General features: G+C 38.4%; 1 protein-coding gene across 2 annotated transcripts in view; it reads right to left on the bottom strand.

The window, feature by feature from the left end:
- The window catches only part of tmtops2b (teleost multiple tissue opsin 2b), a 31901-nt gene extending 13941 nt beyond the window's left edge, over positions 1-17960 (bottom strand). For both annotated transcript variants that reach the window (XR_013974016.1, XM_080902271.1), the window contains exons 1-2: positions 17153-17960; positions 1430-1755 (exon numbers count right to left, since the gene is read on the bottom strand). Coding sequence is in view for 1 of the 2 variants with exons in the window: in XM_080902271.1 (XP_080758397.1) it covers positions 1430-1755; positions 17153-17519 (693 nt within the window). In the remaining variant the exon portion in view is untranslated. The remainder of the gene's footprint in view (positions 1-1429; positions 1756-17152) is intronic.
- Between the last annotated feature and the right edge of the window lie 1897 nt (positions 17961-19857).

The raw sequence follows: 19857 nt of genomic DNA, 5'->3' as shown, positions 1-19857 counted from the left end.
ATCCACTATATTAAAGCAACCTAAAACAAACCCAAGAAGATGGTTGAGTAGCTTAGGCTTTGTCTGAGTCATAATGCTGTGATAATCCTCTGCTACCCTCCTGTTGCTCTCAGGAATAAATCTAAAGCAACGGGAGTGGAACATCTTTTATTTATTTACCCAAGACAAGTGAAGTCACTCACTTAAAAATAGAAAAAAAAATACCCATGAACCAATCACCAAAGAAACTGTGATTGGTTGACTGATTCCCCGCAAACCGTGTTACGTTTCTTTGCTTTTATTTTTATGTAAATGAGCAGAAGGCATGAATATATTGCAATTCATCAGTAAACTCATCATAAACATCTGTGTTCTATGAATATGACTGTGGTGGGAACGTATCTTCTAGCAGCACTGCTCTGTTCCATTAGCTGAGTGGAGTACGTAGCTTTAACTTTGATGGGATAGATATCGCCTTGATTTATAGACTGTCAACCAAATCTGACATGTACTGTTGATGTATTTAGCCAGAAACTTCTTCAATCAAACTTCATTGTAGCTTTGCAGAAAATCTCATTGATGTCAGATTATGTCATCTGTCAGATTTTATAACTTCTGTCTGAGAGATATCTCGGATGGATGTGGAACATGTCAGGATTTTAAATAGGACTGACAGAAAAACATTTACCTTTCCAATGTGATACCACATGAACAGAACAAATGGGAAAGGCTAAATGTTTTCAGGTGTATTCTAGATTTTCAGCAAGTTTCATGCAAATAGATCAGTGTGCAGTAAAAATCAGAAGACTTTTGTTTGCAGTGCTGCTCTATTTTAAATTTACTAGAAATTTATACTGTTCAGAAAAACTAAACAGTTTTGTTGACGGGTAAATACATCAGCTAGCTTTTATTTTTCTTTCTTTAAGTCAGCAAAAATAAAAGAATGGGCAGATCTGAATATTTGATGGTTGATTACAACAACTTTATTGACCTTACATGCATTTCACGCTGGGGACATTTATTTCTGAAAATAGCCCTGCTGGGACACGACAGATTAGATGACCCAGTGGGTCCTCGGAGAAAAGTTGATAACCCTACAAAGACTTATGATAATACAGTCAAAAGCTAAAAGTTCAAAATCTATCCAGTTGTCCAGTGCACAAAACCTACCCCTTCCTCTGTCTTACATGTTAGTTTTATCTTAGCAGAGATCTGTTCATATGAAGCTCTGAAGCTTTGTCACCTTTGTCAGTTATTAAAAAGCAAAAAAGCTCTTTTCGGCCATGTTTGACATCTGCAGTGTTTGGTGTTCAAAGGTGCAAAATCACTCTAAGCAACTTGTAGCTTTATTTTTGACACCTTATTCCTAAAAGAAAATACAGCATAGACATTCACATGTATGCAGTTAATGTGTGACTAAGTGTCAGTGTCTGACAGCTAGTGTGTGTACCTGTTTGACTGCCCAAAGCAATCTGCTGTAGCAGTAGATCATCACTATGACAGGCAGACCCAAGCAGAAAATGAAGAGGCAGATGATGTAGGCGTGCGATTGGGCACTGTTAGCAGTCCAGGACACAGAACAGCTTGTTCCTGCCCCCTCTATGCCATAGCTGCTCCAGCCCAGTAGGGGGGGCACTGTCCAGAACAAGGAGTACAGCCAAGAGCCCCCAACGGCTATTAGGGGCTTACGGTAGTCTGGCCCACGCTTGTTGTAAACAGTAAGGGTGCTGTAGCGGTCGTAGGAGAGGATCACCAGAGAGATCAGCGAAACTATACCTGAGAAAGACAGAGATGTGGAGGCGTGAGGCAGTGGGGGTAGGATGTAACTGGCTCAAGAGGGCAATAAACATTTATACAGTTTATAATACAATAAATTGCAACAACGGGCAGTCATAAAAGTACAGAAAACAATATTATATGATCTTAGTCTTTAATGCTGATTGTTCTTGAAAAAACACTCACTTAAAAGTGAGGAAATCTTAAAGGTGATTGCAAGGTACATGAAGTTTTGAGCCAATAAACTTCCACCAGAATCACAAAAGCCAACAGCATGGTACTCGTGGGAAATTCACGAGAGTACCAAATCAATAGCTTTAATCGATTTTGGGTCAGGTCTTTACAAAATATTGAGCTGCTGTATAAAAGAAATAAAGATTGGAAGATTTAATTAAAAACAAACAAAATGTTCACTACAATCAGTGAGAAACACTTGTTCACCTTAGCTTCAAAATGCACCTCAGTCAAACTGAAATATCTGTGAGAATGAATCTCAATCACAATGACTCATTGTGTCTGATCTTACCTGCAGTCAGTTAGGATTTAGACACTGTGCTAATGGATTGTCACAACAAGTGATTCAACAAACAGCCACCTTCATTGTGCTAATTAATTAAAAACATTTCTTTGAGGTGTACCAAAGACTGTGCACATCTTCATTTAATATCATTCACGAAGAAATTAATTACATTTGGATAATCACTGTCAAATATAAAGCTTTGTGTTCTTATAAACCTTGCCATTTTATAATAATCTTAATAATTATAATATTTTTTGTGACGACACAGACTTGTCTGTAGAGACAACGGAATTTTAAGAAGTGACTGCTTGGCCATTGAGTCTTCATCTGTCCGTGTGTACAGCACAGTATAATCAATGCTTAATTACTAAATAACTTTTGTTTCCTATGTATTATCTGCTTAGAATGGTTGTACCAGAAGGAGAGAGTAGCCTGAGGCTATGACTATACTGTGTACAAGTCCTATCTCTGCCCTACGCATGACCAGCACCCAGTGCTTCCAAGACACAAGAAAGAAAAACCCTCAAGAATCCATCGGAAATGCTACCAGGTCATTTAATTTGACCTTTATGAGAAAAACGCATAACCGAGAACACAAGAGGATCCAAAGCTGTCTGCAGCCACAGAGGAAAAAATATTTCATGTAGAGCTTGGTGGTAAAATTGGTGTCTTTCCCAAAAAGCCAAGCATTACACTGTATACAGAGAGATCACCCTCTGTATACAGTGTAATGCTTTCCAGCATCATGATGTTTTTTTTCTGTCTAGCAAAGTCACCATCCCATAACTATTCATTTCAGCTCAATCTGTCAGTGCTTTTTGTGGTGCAGCATTTTTCCTCTAAACTAATGCATCTACCTCCTTGAACTATGGCTGATTGGATTTACCCTGGTAAATGGCCTGTGTTTGTATAGCGCTTTACCAGTGCCTAAGGACCCCAAAGTGCACATCCAGTCATTCACCCATTCACACACACATTCACACACTGGTGATGGCAAGCTACATTGTAGCCACAGCCACCCTGGGGCGCACTGACAGAGGCGAGGCTGCTGGACACTGGCGCCACCGCGCCCTCTGACCACCACCAGTAGGCAACGGGTGAAGTGTCTTGCCCAAGGACGCAACGACCAAGACTGTCGGAGCCGGGGCTCTTTCCAATTACAAGACGAACTGCTAACTCTTGAGCCACAATCGCCCTGATCGCCCTACCATCCCACATACTGCATTTCACTGCTTTACACACAGTGCACACATGAAGCATCAGACATGAAAGAAATAGATATTTGCATGGGATGTTTGATGTGTTTGTAAATTACAAAGTAGTTAGATTAAGTGAATGTTACTGCATTTTGCAGAGCATCTATTTGCTTCAAACTGCTCTGACCATCAAATTGTCTCATTTTTTTCTCTGCAGTTTATTACCTTTCTCATTTACACAGTTTGCACAGTGTTACTATGTTATTAACACATGCCAAATTAAAGATACATCACGTGGCAGCAGTCAGAAGTGTATCATTGATGAGATTTCCCATGTTATTTCTCTAAACATACTGGTGAACCTAGATAGCTGATGGCAAAAACACAACAATAGAAGAAACCAAGTGTACTCAAAGCACACAGCTAATACATCTAATCTAATAACTCCTATTATATGCCAGCCACAGACTGTGTTAGGTAATGCTTCTACTAAACTAAATTTAGCTTTATTAAAGGTCCAGTCTGGCTGGCAAGCTCATCCTGTTTAATGATTTTATTTCCAAAAATTATCTTGATTTTATGTTCCTAAATAAAACCTCGTAAAACAAAAACAATGGTTATTATTGAAACAGCCCCTCCAAATTTCAGTTTTATAGACCCTCAAAATAAAGTGCAAAGGATTGACTAGATTGCCATTAGGCATGACTTTAACATTGTTAAGTTGGTGTTTTTAATATGCATATTGATCAACACAGCAATAGCATTACCAAAGAACTTTTGTGTATTCTGGATCATTTCAGACTCGTATCATATCCTACACCTAGTTATTTCCAAAGGCCTGTGGCCGATACTGCTCTCTTTGACAATAGGGTGTCTTTTTTGACCATCTCTGCGGACAGTAGAATCAGAAGGTGCTTTCTTAATAAAAAATTACATTACATTGTCTACCCATTTTTGTCTACCCATTTTTTAATGGGTAACGCTCTTTTTAATACCTTTCCCAATAAACACTGGGCATCTGATAGACATGCAGCTCATGTCTATATTGGGTCTGTCGGTCCAGGAGCTATTCTGGACATCTATTTGACATTCATGGTTGGGCATCCAAATTGTGGACCTAGTTTGAATGTCGACATGTAGATGTCTATGACAGCTACAGGAAATTTATATGATTAATATATGTAATATTATAAATTTTGGAATTCATACTACAACGTGTTTAATAAGATTCAAAGAGCATTTGCATTATATATGGTTCATTTTGTAAGTATCCTGTTTTATTATGAAGAGCTGATTGTAAGAGCAAATAAATGTGGTTGTGATCGGTAGCTGGACTGAGAGAGAAGTTGCAACAGAAAGTACGAATAGTTTGTACAAGTATGCATGTATGAACTGGACTACCTGCTTGACAGTCTTTGTTGATGCACACATTTTGCAAATTAGCTGTGAGAAGCTGGGGACATCCACTGATCAAATCAAATCAAATCAAATCACTTTTTATTGTCACATCACATGTGCAGGCACACTGGCACAGCACATGCGAGTGAAATTCTTGTGTGCGAGCCCCACAAGCAACAGAGATGTGCAAACACAACAACACAAACGAGCAAAATACAAGAATGGCCAACCTGAAACTAATAAATATATGTACAATATATAATAGTGTATGCATTTCTGGATGTGTATACTAAATATTTTCCTACGTATGTGTGTGTGTGTGTGTGTGTGTGTGTGTGTGTGTGTGTGTGTGTGTGTGTGTGTGTGTGTGTGTGTGTATACACATTTTTACAAATTAAATAGTAAAAAAATAAAATAAAATAATAATAATAATAATAATAATAATAAAATATATAAAATATACAGAGTTGAATATGTGCATTCCCTCGTGCATTACTGTTACTGTACAGAAAACATGCCCTCCAGCCTCTTAAAAAATGGGACTACAGAGCCTCCAGAAGCAGTATTAAATTGATGTCAAAAATTAGTAGGTTTGACATTGAAAAGACATCGACAACGACCGCATTTGGACTATAAATAGCCTGTACACAGAGGGACGGATATCAACACTAGATGTTAAGCAGACGTCAGAAAAAGACGTAACCTGGCGTTACAAAACAACCTCTTCATTGGACCAAAATTGTACACCGGAAAAACGACACCCCAACAACAACACATCATTCCGATGTCACTTTGTGCAGTATGTTCAGTTTAGATGTCTTTAAAGTAATAAACAATATTCATCTAAATAGTGACAGGTCAAAAAGTCCTAACACCCAATGACACACAACTATCGGTGCTACCTCAGGACTATGGTCCCCTACACTTTCACAAAAGTTGCAGTAAACAAATTATTGAGTAGATATGCCAAAAATTCCTGAAAATGAACTCAGAAAAGACTGAAATTGTTTTTATTGAAAAAGAAAAAAAAAGAACGAAAGTCTATAAAAGCCTGTCTATAAAAGATGCTTAAGTCTTAAATCCAGACCAGAAATCTTAGCATAATTCTGGACTATGGCCTAGATTTTCATAGCTAGATAAAAAAATTAAAAAATATTTTTTAAAAATGGATGCATGTTTGAAGTAGATACAGATGAGAATATTATAAGAGTATCTTTATTGATCTTGAGCACATTACTCTATTTTCAAATCTCTGCACTGGTTTTTTTTGTGTGTCAAAGGACAGATCCTAAAAATACTGGTACAAGTTTACGAAGCATTTAATCTACTCGTGCCTCACAAAACACCCAGAACGCTCAGGTTAAAGGGAACGTACCATTTATGTACATTCCCATATTTAGAACGAAACAAAAGTGAAGCAGTTTTTATGGTACTCACCTGTGGAACAAGCTTCCTGGACAGCTGTGCCAAGATGAGACACATCTGTTATTTCCTTTAAATTACAGTGCCTAAAACTTTTTATTATCAACAAACAATGTCTGCAGGATCCTCTTAACCTTTTGTTTATTTATATTTCAAGTGGGTTGTTCCCTGGTTTAACATATTGTCTAAAGATTAGTCATTGCAGAACAGAATAAAAGAGTTCACTCCCACAGTTTTACCTCTGTTTTGACAAAGTCTGGTCCATGAATCAATTTTATTGGAATTTCACGTGAAAGACCAACACAAAGTGGTGTACACGTGAGAAGTGGAACGAAAATCATACATGTTTCCAAACATTTTTTACAAATAAATAACTAAAAAGTGGGGTGTGCGTAATTATTCAGCCCCCTGAGTCAATACTTTGCTGCAATTAAAGCTTGCCAGTTCAAGGGGGTCGAATACTTTTGCAATTATTCAGCCCCCTGAGTCAATACTTTGCTGCAATTAAAGCTTGCCAGTTCAAGGGGGTCGAATACTTTTGCAAGCCACTGTATGTAACAACACAGCTGTGAACATGGGAAACAACTCTTCTCTTGTTTGTTTTTTGCTTCTAATTGTTGTTTGTTCCATTTCCATAATAATTATGTGTAAATGCCATACACAATGATATGTATTCATATGTTTTACATGTTCTATCTCTCTCCATCTTTCTATCCCTCTGCATAGCTTCGGCTTATGTATTTGTATAGTGCTCTACAAATACATAAACACATTTTGGTTGAATTTTAAAAGCAAGCAACATCAGGGAAGTAACGCAACTACATCCACTTAATAAAGTTTATGTAGCTAGCTGAATAAAGCTACCATGCAAGACCTCATTGCTCAAACAAACCTGGCATTTAAGAAATGAACTGTTAGGAGACATTTTCTCTTGAAATTCCAGAGATGCAAAATATGCAGCACTGAAACCAGAAAGACATACCAGCTGATAAATCAAATATTTGAAACCTTTTTTTCAGTCAAACCATTCCATTTTTGAATAAATGGTGCAGATGCTTACCAATCTACCATTACAGATTTAAACGTGGTCAACAAAGCTTCAGTCTGGCAGATTTGGTTATCACATATAATGATTTTCTTGAGTTTCTCAACTGCCACTTTATCTCAGTACCTTCTACTATTGTGTGTGCCAAAAATTATAGAGTGGCACGTTTGTGGAAATTCCTTTTTAAAGTACAATATGTTAATATCTTCTATTCATATCAGTCCTTTAATGCTTAAACCATTATGAAGCTGCAAGTTACAGGACTGCTACTGAAGTCTCCAACATTCACCCCAAGGCTGTGTTTATGTCATGTCAGAGATAATGTAATTATAAGTGTCTGGTGTAATTAGAATTCATGTCAGCCTCTTACTTGTATATTGAACATGACACTTAATATTAACACTTAATCGAGCCCCCAAAAACTGAACAAATTAGGAGATGTCATCTCATCCTCTGCCTGGGCAAACTATTTTCTGTAATTACACTTATAAACCCATATTAAATGCATGTGTTATATTTTCAGTACACTGTATTTTAATCCTAACACATCCAAATTTATACTTATGCAATTGCAACACTTGCAAGTCGGTGACATGGGAAATGCTTTTCTGACTGTTTTTTTTTTCACCAGTTTTTGCAATTGTGAAAGAGCACAGGTGAAAGATGTCAAAGGGTCTAGAACAGGGGTGTCAAACTCAAATACACAGTGGGCCAAAATTCAAAACTGGAACAAAGTCGCGGGTTAACGCTAATATTTATTGAAAAAAATTTTTTTCCTCTATATATAAGAATTAATCTTTTCTTATGGACTCAAACAAGTTTTGCTGAAAAACTGAACATGGAACAAGCAAAGCTTAATACTAAACAATATATATATTAGCTGTATAATACCAGTAGGCCAGCGCTAATAGTAATTTGGTATGGCTTCGCGGGCCAAATGTAATTAGGCTGCGGGCCAAATTTGGCCCGCGGGCCAGAGTTTGACACCTATGGTCTAGAACAGGGGTGCCCAATCCCGGTCCTCGAGAGCTACCGTCATGCAGCTTTTAGATGCATCCTTGTTCCCACACACCCGAATCAAATGAATGGCTTGTTATCAGCCCTTTGCCAAACATGATGGCATGCTGAAGAGGTAATCAAACCATTTGATTCAGCTGTGTTGGATAGGGATGCATCTAAAAGCTGCAGGATAGTAGCTCTTGAGGACTGGGATTGGGCAGCCCTGGTCTAGAAGAACCGTGGAGAACATTATGCTGCCTCTAACAGCATTCAACATGTTTAGTGGCAAACCATGGAGGCATATCCATGGATGGTCCTCTACAGGCTAGGCAACGACACCCTTACTGCCATTAGGTAAGGGGATAAGATCCTTGCCAGACCTTATGCTTAAAAACCAATGAAGTCCTGCTCCACTTATTAGTACCAGACTGACAAAATGAGCTTCTGTAATCTCATATTAAAGAAATGGGATAGGACTTTACATTGCTTGCACAGAAACACAATTAGTTCCACTTTCTTTACCTGAATATATGAAAAAATGCCAAAGATAACACGGCTTGAAAGGCATAAAATAGCATTTCTGCAACAACAAGGCGATTCCCAAAGGAGTATAGCTCAGCATTTTGTGCAGCGTATCGTTCAAAAACTGGCAAAAGTGAACAAGTGGAGGACAAAAGAAGTGTAAGGACTATGAATTTATAGCTGTTGAACAATATCTGAAAGTCCTGTCCTTAAACAGGAAAACAACTAGCAAAGACCTGACATAGGACCTGGGGGATGCATATGGCTTTTCAATTATCCACTGAAGCCTCAACAGATATGTTCTGGTAGAAAGATGGATGTCAAGATGCCATTATTAAGGAAGGGAAACAGCCTGATTTATGGCAAATTACACAAGAATTGCACTGAAATTCAGTGGCAAGGGGTCTTGTGGAATGATGAATCCAAACCATTAGTGTGTTTGGAGGAACAGTGAACATGTATAGACATCAGTAAAAAACGGTGGAGGCTCTTCATGATTTGGGACGTCATTTCAGCCAGTGACGTTTGGGATCTTGTCAAAATTAAGGGAATTGTAAACACAGAAAAGTACTGTAAGATTTTGATTATTATCCTTTATTCATCTATTGAGATTTAAATCTCATTTCCCAGAGAGACCTGCAATTATCTGTCATAGACTCACCTCCCCACACCTCAGTGAAGTCAGATCATCTTGGCAGAAAACAGAACAAAAGGCAGTCAAAATCTAAAGAACAGCTTTGAGATTTGTCCTTGGATAAAGTCTCTCTGAAGGCTAAGAAGAAGAAGACGAAATCAGTCAGCTTGCCTAAGAGGTTTCAGGCTGTGTTGAAGAATAAGTGTCATATCAAATATTGACATCCAAGCTTGTACAATTGAATTCAATTTGATTAACATAGTGCCAAATCACAATTAGAGTTGCCTCAAGGCGCATAAGGTACTGACCCTACAATAATACAGTTGCACTCTTTCTGCCTTATATACTGTATTCCATGTATATTTGGATGTCTCATTTTCCTGGGAAAATACAAATATTTTCAATTGCCAGTGCAATTAAAACAACGTTAAGACATCCATTAAGCAACCCCTCATTCTATCGTGTTGTTTTTAGCTTTTTTTGTGGCTGAACCATCACCTTCAGATGAAAAACCCAAATATAACAGATGCACTGCCACCCTCCAACTGTGGCTTTTTTCCCTGCCTTTTTGTGTCACTCTTGCTAAGGCTAAGTAAAAAAGAAATACAACAGACATGCAATCAATCTGTTGTTCTGACCTCATCCTCACTGATATCTTCTGTTATTAAGGTTCTGCAGCTTACAGGCTTTAGCTACTATAAAGTATAAGACAGCCATAGCCCCTTCTGTTATGAGGACATCAAATAATGTTTGGGTCAGTGTCAGTCCCTGTAAAACTTGCTAACATCCACAAAAGTAACACAGAAAGACAGCGCTGCGGTGGTTAAGTGTCTCCTTTAGGCATAGTAGATGGTTGCAAAAAATAAATACCATATTTAATGATTAATATTTCAGGTTTATTTGATTCTTTTTGGAATAAAAATCATGTGTGGTGGCAGATTTCTTTTCTCATGTATTAATCACATATTTTAATCATATCACATAGTAATAGTAATATCACTTTCTCTCTTTAGTATAGTAAGAGTACTGTCGACAGTTTGCATGCATGTAGAATGTTATCACAAGGCCCCAAGTTTTATTGCACCTTCACAGAGGACCCATTGTAGACTGGAAGATCTCCAGACATCTTGCTTTAAGGGAGGTGATGGGTGGTCGTAACTTTTCTTAGGGTGGGAAAGGGTCCAGGTTGAGCTGGACTGAAGCTATAGGGAGACGTGATGTGCTGTGGAATGTTCTTTGGTTGAGAATGTCTGTGATGGTGTATATAAGACGTCAAATTTCAGAGATGATGCTAGTGTTTTGGCTGGGAGGTTTCTCTCCATATTGCAATATGTTATTAAACCGTTTCAAAACGCTCACTGGCTGTGTTGCAGGTTACTGTTAAAATTTCCGTAACATATGTCAACTTAGTTCCTGCCAGTCACTGTTTTCAATGTGAATGTTAACCAAACATATACAGAAAAACTAATAGAATCCAATCAGTGGTACAGTGTTTGCACATTTTAGCATTTTAGAGTTTCAACAGTTTGCAGGATAATTAATCAAATCTGATATTCAGATATTCAAAAGTACATATTGCCCTTAGGTATTAACATTTATTTTAAAATGAATTCTTTTTAGTATTTCATGAATATTAACAGTGCAATGTGTTATTGCTGGAATCCAAGAAAACACTTTTAAACTGAAAAAATGTACTTAAGCTGTTAAATATTTCATTAGAGAATGCAAGTGAGGCATAACTTTCTCAAGTATGGAATTTCATAAATTCCAGTTGTTGGCTTTTGTTTAATTAAAAAGGATTACAAAGGTGAACGATAAATTGTGAGTTTTGCTAAACTGAAAATGTGATTTTGTTGTAAGTTATATCAGTTTATTCCCAAGAAAGACATAATTGGAAAGTAACAGAGAATGTTTTTATTTAAGTATCAGACATGTTGGTTTTTATTGTAGGAAAAAGTTAAATGTCAAATATAATCAGAATATTAAAGTTCTAATGAACTTTTAAGTTCAGCTAACTTTTATGTGTTTACCGTGATTAGTACGGTGGCCCTGAGAAGCCAAACAGACTGCAACTTAAGAAAACACCAGCAATAAGAAAAACGCTGCAAAAGCACACAAAACACAACGGAAATAGGAAAAACAAAAACAGAAATGGGAAAAAACAGATTTCCAAAAGCACAAGGGAAGTGTTTCTGAGGAGACAATAACCCGACGGACCAGTTGCAGAAACCAAAATATGCTAAGAATTGCACTGGGAGACACTTAAAAGTGGAGGATTTATCGGTTTTGTGAGGAAAGAAAAGATGAGAAGTGTGTTAGTCTAACTATTAGCCTTAAAATCCGTCATCAGTAATATATGAATCATGATAAAAACACACCTACCATGTTTTGGGTTCCTGCAACTGGTCCGTCAGGTTATTGTCTCCCCAGAAACACTTTCCTTGTGCTTTAGGAAATCTGTTTCTTCCTATTTCCGTTGTTGTTTTTCCCATTTCTGTTTTTTCCTATTTCTGTTCCCTCCCTGGCATCTACAAGGATATCTACCACCAGGTTTTTGAGATAATAGTCTTGTTTTAAAAAAAGAATCTTCCTTTCATTAGTCATGAAAGAAAGGTCATGAAATTAATAGAGCTACTTTCAGCTGCTCTCTTATTGACGGCAGGTCACCACATGTTTAATTTGGCAGATTTGTACACTGGATGCTCTTCCCGAAAGGGATTTGTGTCTCCTCTTTATATCAGAGCAGAGATCTTTCACTTGATAAACCAATATGTAAATCCCAGTTAATAATTCATTAATGATCCTCCCAAACATGCTGTTTTCTGTCATAAATGTATTTATTTTTCCGGAAAATTCTGTTCACATGTGATTAAAATCAAAGAAAATGCAGTAGTTTTGAGGTAAAACTGTTAGTAAGTTATATGACTTTGTTAGCTACTTTACAATGTGTAGAGAGAAGGAAACATCAATCCCCACTTACTGCTTTTAAGCTAAAAAGAAAACAATGATTACGAAAAGCAAAACTCCTTTAACTCTTGATTTAACTCTAAAACTCAGAATAAAACTTTTATTCTCTGGCTTTTAAATCCAAATTAGTTTTGACTATTTTTCTTAGTGCTACTTCTTCTTCGGGTTTTCTCTTTTTTTTTTCCTTCATTAAATTCTGTCATTTTGTTCTACATTTTTGTGTCATTTGATTATTTTATATATAGAGCTTGTCTTTAAATGTGCCATAGAAATAAATTTGACTTTGACTATCAAAATCTTTATGTTTGGGTGTCTCTTGACACAAGTTGCTTTATCTTCATTCTGGGATGTAGATCGTTGATCTTCATTACAGCCATTGTTTTCTTAAACACACTGCCTCATTTACTCCCATGTGATGCATTTGCACACACACACACACACACATGCAGCATATACCTAATCATGATATACAGCACTTACAGCTTGCAACAAAAGCATCAGTAACATCATTATTCTTACAAGGTTCTTACTCAAGTGGTGTAAGCCAGTGATTTGTAGGGTCGCTTAAAAGCTTTAAGAAGTCAGGTTAAGTGAATGTCAGGCCCTTGAACAATAAACAGACTACACCCTGTGTATTGTCCTTTCTTCTTATCAGCTGTTTACTTGAGTGTGTGCAGATCACCGGACTTTTAAAAGTAAAACATTCTTCCTGCTCTTTGTTGTCACCCACCTTCCCACTCGTGTAGCGTAAGTACAAGACAGGAGTCAGAACACCGAAACAACTATACTTCAAAAGTCTTTAGGAATACTGTAAGTTCTTGTAATGTGGTCATAATGATGCTTTGGAAAAAATAATAAAATGTATTATTTCAACATTTCTGTTTTCTTTATACTTTCTGTACAAAAAGACAGCATGACTGTCTATGTCTTGATTGCTTTCTCTATCTGTATATGATGGTTTGCCTAGCCCTGTTTTTAATTTTACCCGTGTTTGAAACTAGCCTCAGGCCAAGAAAAACTGTGATCTGTTATGTTGTGCGACTCTCTGGCAGTTATATATATTGAATCAGCCCTTATGCTGCCTCATATGATGAAGGAATAACAGGGAGATGATAATGGCAACGATATATATAGAAAGAGAGAAATGAACAATCAGTGTATTATGGTTGCTGACACTCAAAGCGTTCTGCCATCTTCAAGCGCACACTATGTGACACTGACGGTAATGGTCTTTTAACAAAACAGCGACTTGGGAGAACAGGATGTACTGGACGAGGTAAGAGTGTTTGATCATTGGTACAAACATATTAACATCCGGCACACATGTCATATAAGTATAGGAACAATGTATGGTGTGAAAGAGCATACAGGTTGCTTGTGAATACGATTTCTTACAACAACATATTAAGAAATGTTTAACAAAGAAGCATAAGACCCACATCAGAGACTTTATTAGGTACAACTTGTACCAGGTTGGACCTAATTTTGCCTTCACAACTACCCTATTTATTTGTGGCATAGATTTTAACAAGGTGTTGGAAACATTCCTGAGATGTTGGTTCATTGTGACATGACTGCATCACACAGTTGCTGCAGATTTGCTAGCTGCACCTTCATGATATGAATCTTCTGTTACACCTCATCCCAGAGGGGCTCTATTGGATTGGGATCTGATGACTGTGGAGGCCATTTGAGTATAGTGAACTCGCTGTTATGTTCAAGAAACCTGTTGGAGATAACTTGAACTTTGTGACATGGTGCATTAACCTGCTGGAAGCAGCCATCAGAAGATGGATACACTTTAGTCATAAAGGGATGACCACGGTCAGCAACAATGCTCAGGCAGACTGTGGGGTTTAAACCATCAGTTGGTATTAAGGGACCCAAGTGTGCTAAGAAAATAGCATTACCCTACCAGGCTGAACCACTGATAGAAGTCAGGATGGATCCATGCTTTGATATTGTTTATACAAATTTTTGGCCCCACTATCCGAACGCTGCAGCAGAAATGCTTAGAACAGGCAGTGTTTTTCAATCATCTATTGCCCCCTTTTGCTGAATCCATGTGAACTGTAGCCTCAGTTTCCTGTTCTTAGCTGACAGGAGTGAGACGCGTGTTTTCACTGGACATCTTCTTTGTCTCAGTTCATCTCTGCATAGAAATGGTTTTGTGGGAAACTCCCAGTAGATCAGAAATACTCCGAGTCATCTCGAACAAACAACCACGCCATGTTTAAAGTCATTTAAACCAACTTTCTCTATGCTCCCCGTGTTAAAATGTGTTTACAAAATTGTAATTCCTCTATCTGTGCGTGCTTGCATGCATGCATGTGTCTGTGTAGAGGTGAGTGGGTGGGTAGGTGGGGTGGGGGGTGCTGGGAGTTTGACTAACAGTATGGCTGCTCTTTGCATTCATATTGGCAAACTTTATGTGGCAAATATTTTGTATCTACCGACTTCTGTCAGCTTTCCAGCATCTTCTCTCTTGACACCAGTAAAATAAGCAGTGAGCTGTTACCATGCTGGTTCAAGTTTTAAAAATGCAGAAGCCCAGGGGAGAATAAAGTCAAAGCACGCTGCTGACTTTAAAACATAGCATGAAGACAAATGAAAATTCACCGCCTCAACATATCCTGCTGACATATCCGGTTTTACAATACACAGAAGGTAAATGAACAGATGTAAACCAGCACACAAGCACCGGCAGAAGGAAAACACCACCGTCAGAGGATATGGAAACAGAGATAAGTTAAAATAATACATATTTCTGTATTCATGATAAGAGTCTAAATATCATTTGTGAGGTCAGATGAAAATCTGTAAAAGTATAATAAAAAAAATGCAACTGAAATGAAAAGTAATTTTACTAGCATGAGAACAACTCGGTGTATATAATTTTATTAATTCAACTGTGAATGTGTAATGAAATCACAAAGCAGGAAGTCAACACTTGAGGGAAGATGAACAACTTTAATAATTGATCAACGCGTTTCAGCTTGTGGCCTTCATCAGGGTCAAGAATGTGTAATGACAAAAGTTTGAATATCAACAAGCATAAAGTAAACGCATAAAAGCACTAGATCATCTAAAAAGCCACAACAAGAATGAAAATGAGACCTACACTGTACAAGGTCTCGGCAGCTACTGAGTGTGTACTGAAGTCTGATCATTTATGAGACTCCTATAACTCAACCTGAGTTATAGGAGTCTCATAAATGATCATTTCCTTTTTCCTACACACAGCTATAGTAGCATGAGAGTCCAGTGACATTTATAGGCTTTGTGTTTCCATTGTGATAAACAGGAAACGAATCACATACAATGGATCATGCTTATTAGCATAGCACAAGCAGTTTGCACTTTGATTTGAGTTTATTAACCACACTGTAAAAGACTAAAGTGGGTGAGTTACGTTCCAGCAATTGTGTCAGAATTAACTTTCCTTACCAAACTGTGGCAAAGACATGAGCCTGACCCCAAAAAGCAATCAACACTGGGCAAGCCAAATGTAGGAAAAACGTTTCCCCTCCTAACATGAAAACACGAGATTGCCCTAAATCTGTCAGACAGAAATAAATACAAATGGCTACAGTTCCAGAGTTCATATCCTCTGATAAATGCGATGAGGGTCAGTGCATCCAGGTTGTGACACTGCCACCTCCTGGTGGATGAACTACACAGTAAAAGTGCAAAAAATAAAAAATAAGTCCGTGTGGGGGCACGGACTTAAACGTCATTAAATAAATCAGTATGCAATGCATTGTGTGACAAACTGTAAAATACAAACTCGTTTTTTCACTCTTCCTTGAGCTCAAACCAGCCAGATGTTAAGAAACGCTGGAAAGCTCATGATGTTTTAGTTTAATACGAGAGGGGATGGAGGGCTCATGAACAATGTAGTACAATAATACTCAAATCTGACTGCAATCCCCGTTCCCTCTGGAGACAGAGGAAGAGAAGGTCAGAGTGCAGCGCTGGACCAACTGGCCAGTGTGATTGGAGATACGCTCCGGGCAGTGTCTGTCGATAAGCAGACTTAAAAAGAAACGCGATGGGCTGTACAGACATGAAACCCGCAGATCTGAGGTCAGAACCAGTGTCACCGTTACATAATTTGTTTACCGAAAGACATCAACCGTCAAATGTACTTCTCTTTGTTCAGTGGACAGACTTTGGGTCACAATTCTTTGATAAAAAAAAAAAAAAGAAGAAGAATCTGGATCCATCCAAAGAGCGCTTGTTTGATTATCTATCAGGCTCAGCTATCATTATATGTACAGATTCTTATTATTATGCATTATTATTGTGAAAGCTGCTACTTGGAATAATGACAGAAACTAACCATTGTGCAAACAATCCAAGTTAATGAATACCAATGGCTTTATTAAAGCGAAGTAATTTAAAGAGGGAGTATCATGGTCTACTGAAAATATTATTAATCCATCCCCATCAGCCCCGATGACTCTTACGCAGACAAACACAACAGAGCGAACTAATAACTAATTAAATTTGACGATGTGAAATAAAGCATATTTGCCACAACTTTGACTTCAGTGTCTCAGTGACTTATAATACATTTTGCAAAAACAGCAGATATTTCGCACAGTTTTATTTCCAGAAATGTAAAACGGTGCATGAGTTGACAAATACCACAACATCCCAAACTTTGAGCTGTTCAAAAAAGCAGAACTTACCAAAGCAAGAGTTGATGAAGCCGTACCAGCTGCAGCCGCTGCGCCCCAGCAGCCACTTTCCGCGGATGCTGGAGGCGAAGCTGAGAGTGGTGCCGAACAAACACACCAGCATGTCGCTCACGCTGATGTTCAGCAGCAGCATGTTCACCGGTGTCCGCAGCTTTTTGAATTTGCAAAACAGCAGCAACACAATGAAGTTGTTCAGGAAGCCGAAAGTCATGATGAAGCCCAGCACCACGGACAGCACCACAAAGCCCGCCGGGGAGAGCTTCGCCGAGCCCGCCGGCGCGTCCAGCAAATCTCGGTCATCGCTCAGGTTGAAGCTGTAATTCAGACCAACCTGACCAGAAAACATGCCGCCGTCCATTCAGTCCATCAGTTTCTCTTCACTCTGGAGCTTGCTTCACTCGGCAGCGCTGGTCACATCGCGCATCTGTAAAGTTTGCGCGTGTAGCTTCCATCTTACTCCATGCTCATGTGCAACAAACGCGTATTCCTCCGCTGATCCTGAGAGCGATCACCTGGCTGCCGACTCTTAGAGAACTGGCAGGAATGTTAAAAAATACATTGTAACCAAAAAGTGTCACCTTAACGTGACTTTAACACAACGCCTCCTCCGCTTTCACCGCGTCTCTCCGCGAACCAGCTTGACAGTACGCGCTATTACATATAATTTGGGCAATCTAACAAAATTCATCCCAGTTATCAAGTTACTTTCCACAGCAGTTTATTTCTCTCGTCTTCAAGTTACCACTTTTAGACTGGCTGTAATCCGCGCTCGTAGCGGAGACTCTTGTGCCACCAGTGGTGTTATGCGATTTGGGCTCTGCGCCAGGACTTTTAAAGGCAGGGCGAGTCTTACATCACAGGGTAGTGGGATGCTTGGATCCACGGGTGGTGGTGGGGGGTGAGGGGGGCTTTATATGCGTGTCTGTTTGTACATATATCTTTCTGAGGACCTATTTAAGTTTAAATAGGGTGTGCGGAAATTTAACGCAGCTGCTGCTTTTCCGCTGTGGGGCTTAATGTTGAAATTAGGTCTGGGGGTAGTATAAGGCTTTTATTTATGTCTGTGATGGTCACGTTGAGGGCAAGGGTCTTGGGCAGGGATGTCAAACTCATTTTACATCGTGGGCCACATACAGCCCCCTATCTTAAGTGGCCCTGGCTTGTGGAAGACCCCTAGCTGCACATTTTACCCCTGAGATATCTCAATATAAGAAGAGCAATTTCAACATTACATCTCAGTTTTCCTACATCATAAAGATTTTGCTGTAGTAAATGAGCTACAGCTGTCGGTGTGATTCTTTGGGTTTAAATGATAAGAAATGTGTAAACTTACAGAAAAAGATTTAGTGGTTCATTGCTTACACTGTAGTTATAAAGTGGAAAGTTTGTGTTAATTCATGAAAAATCCCCCTTTTTATTTATTACGTTTTTAATTTATTTTTATCCTGGACATTTTATAAACAGAAAAACACACATTTATATAGTAGATAGTGGGGGGGGGGGGGGGGGGGGGGGGGGGGGGGGGGACAGGAACCACTCTGCCATTTAATTGTTTATCTTTGACTTTATTACTATACTATGAACAACTGTGGGGGAAGGGTTAATCAGTAGGACATGGGACCTGTTTGAGACCCCTGATCTAGGGAATTTTTTTACATTTTATTTTATTTTACAATTAAATCTCATCTTTGGATGGACAACAACTAAGATGTTGCCCTTCATAATTAGGGCAGCAGGCTATTTAAGGGAGGACATAGTTTAGGGATCCAGTTTTTGTAGCTAAGCCTGAGACCACTGCCAAGTGAAGTGCTCTAAATGTTTGTGTTTGATTTTATGAGGGGCATTTGAAGGTTGTGCTGACAAAGAAAAGAAAAAATGAAGCAAAATTTTCTGTTTGGTTCTCACAGTATCTCACAGAATGAAATGCACAGAGTCAGGCAGCAGTTCGGGTGATGAACATCTGTATTTTGGAACTTGAATACATGTATTTAAAGGGGACAGAGCTATGTCTCAATGTAAATATGCTAGATTTAGCCAGAAGGCTACTTTTCATCTGAAGCCCGTGACAGGTCAGACAAAAATGATAAATAAGCAATTTAGCACACAATGTACAACAATGTAGTCCAAACAACAAATACATACAATTACAACACATAATAATACAATAACAAACAACAACATTAAACATTAATAATAATATTCCTGTAAGCCTATGTACAGTGTTTAATCCCAGGATAATGTGCTGATGATCAATATGAGAGCTAGAAGCTAAATGCTGTAACTCACTTTCTACAGAATCCTTTGCATAGATTGAAGATTTGCTGATTTGGACCCAGAATAAGGTTTTAAAAAAGCTGTTCCCCCCCACTGAAAGTTAGACTTCCATCTCCATCTTTGCTCATGTGGAACTCTCAGAATTATTAATTCATGGCTGTCTGAAACAACAACGACAACAACAAAAAGGGGGAAAAAAACATCAAAGGTAGAAAGAAAAGCATCTTTGTTGTTGTTTTTTGTGTGTGCTTAGAATGTAAAAGGGACACACACTCGAAAAGGCCAACAGGAAAATTTTATTTTTCATCCAGTGTTTTCCCCATAAGACTTTCAAGTGGGTTGGTAGACAATGGTCAATGAGGTGTTCACTTCAGGACCTGGGCAAACAGATTATCCTAAGCTGAGGGCTCATATTCTACCCA

Source organism: Rhamphochromis sp. 'chilingali', assembly GCF_963969265.1.
Source record: "Rhamphochromis sp. 'chilingali' genome assembly, chromosome: 14".
Classification (NCBI taxonomy): Eukaryota; Metazoa; Chordata; class Actinopteri; order Cichliformes; family Cichlidae; genus Rhamphochromis; species Rhamphochromis sp. 'chilingali'.
This window is presented reverse-complemented; position numbering and strand designations above follow the sequence as displayed.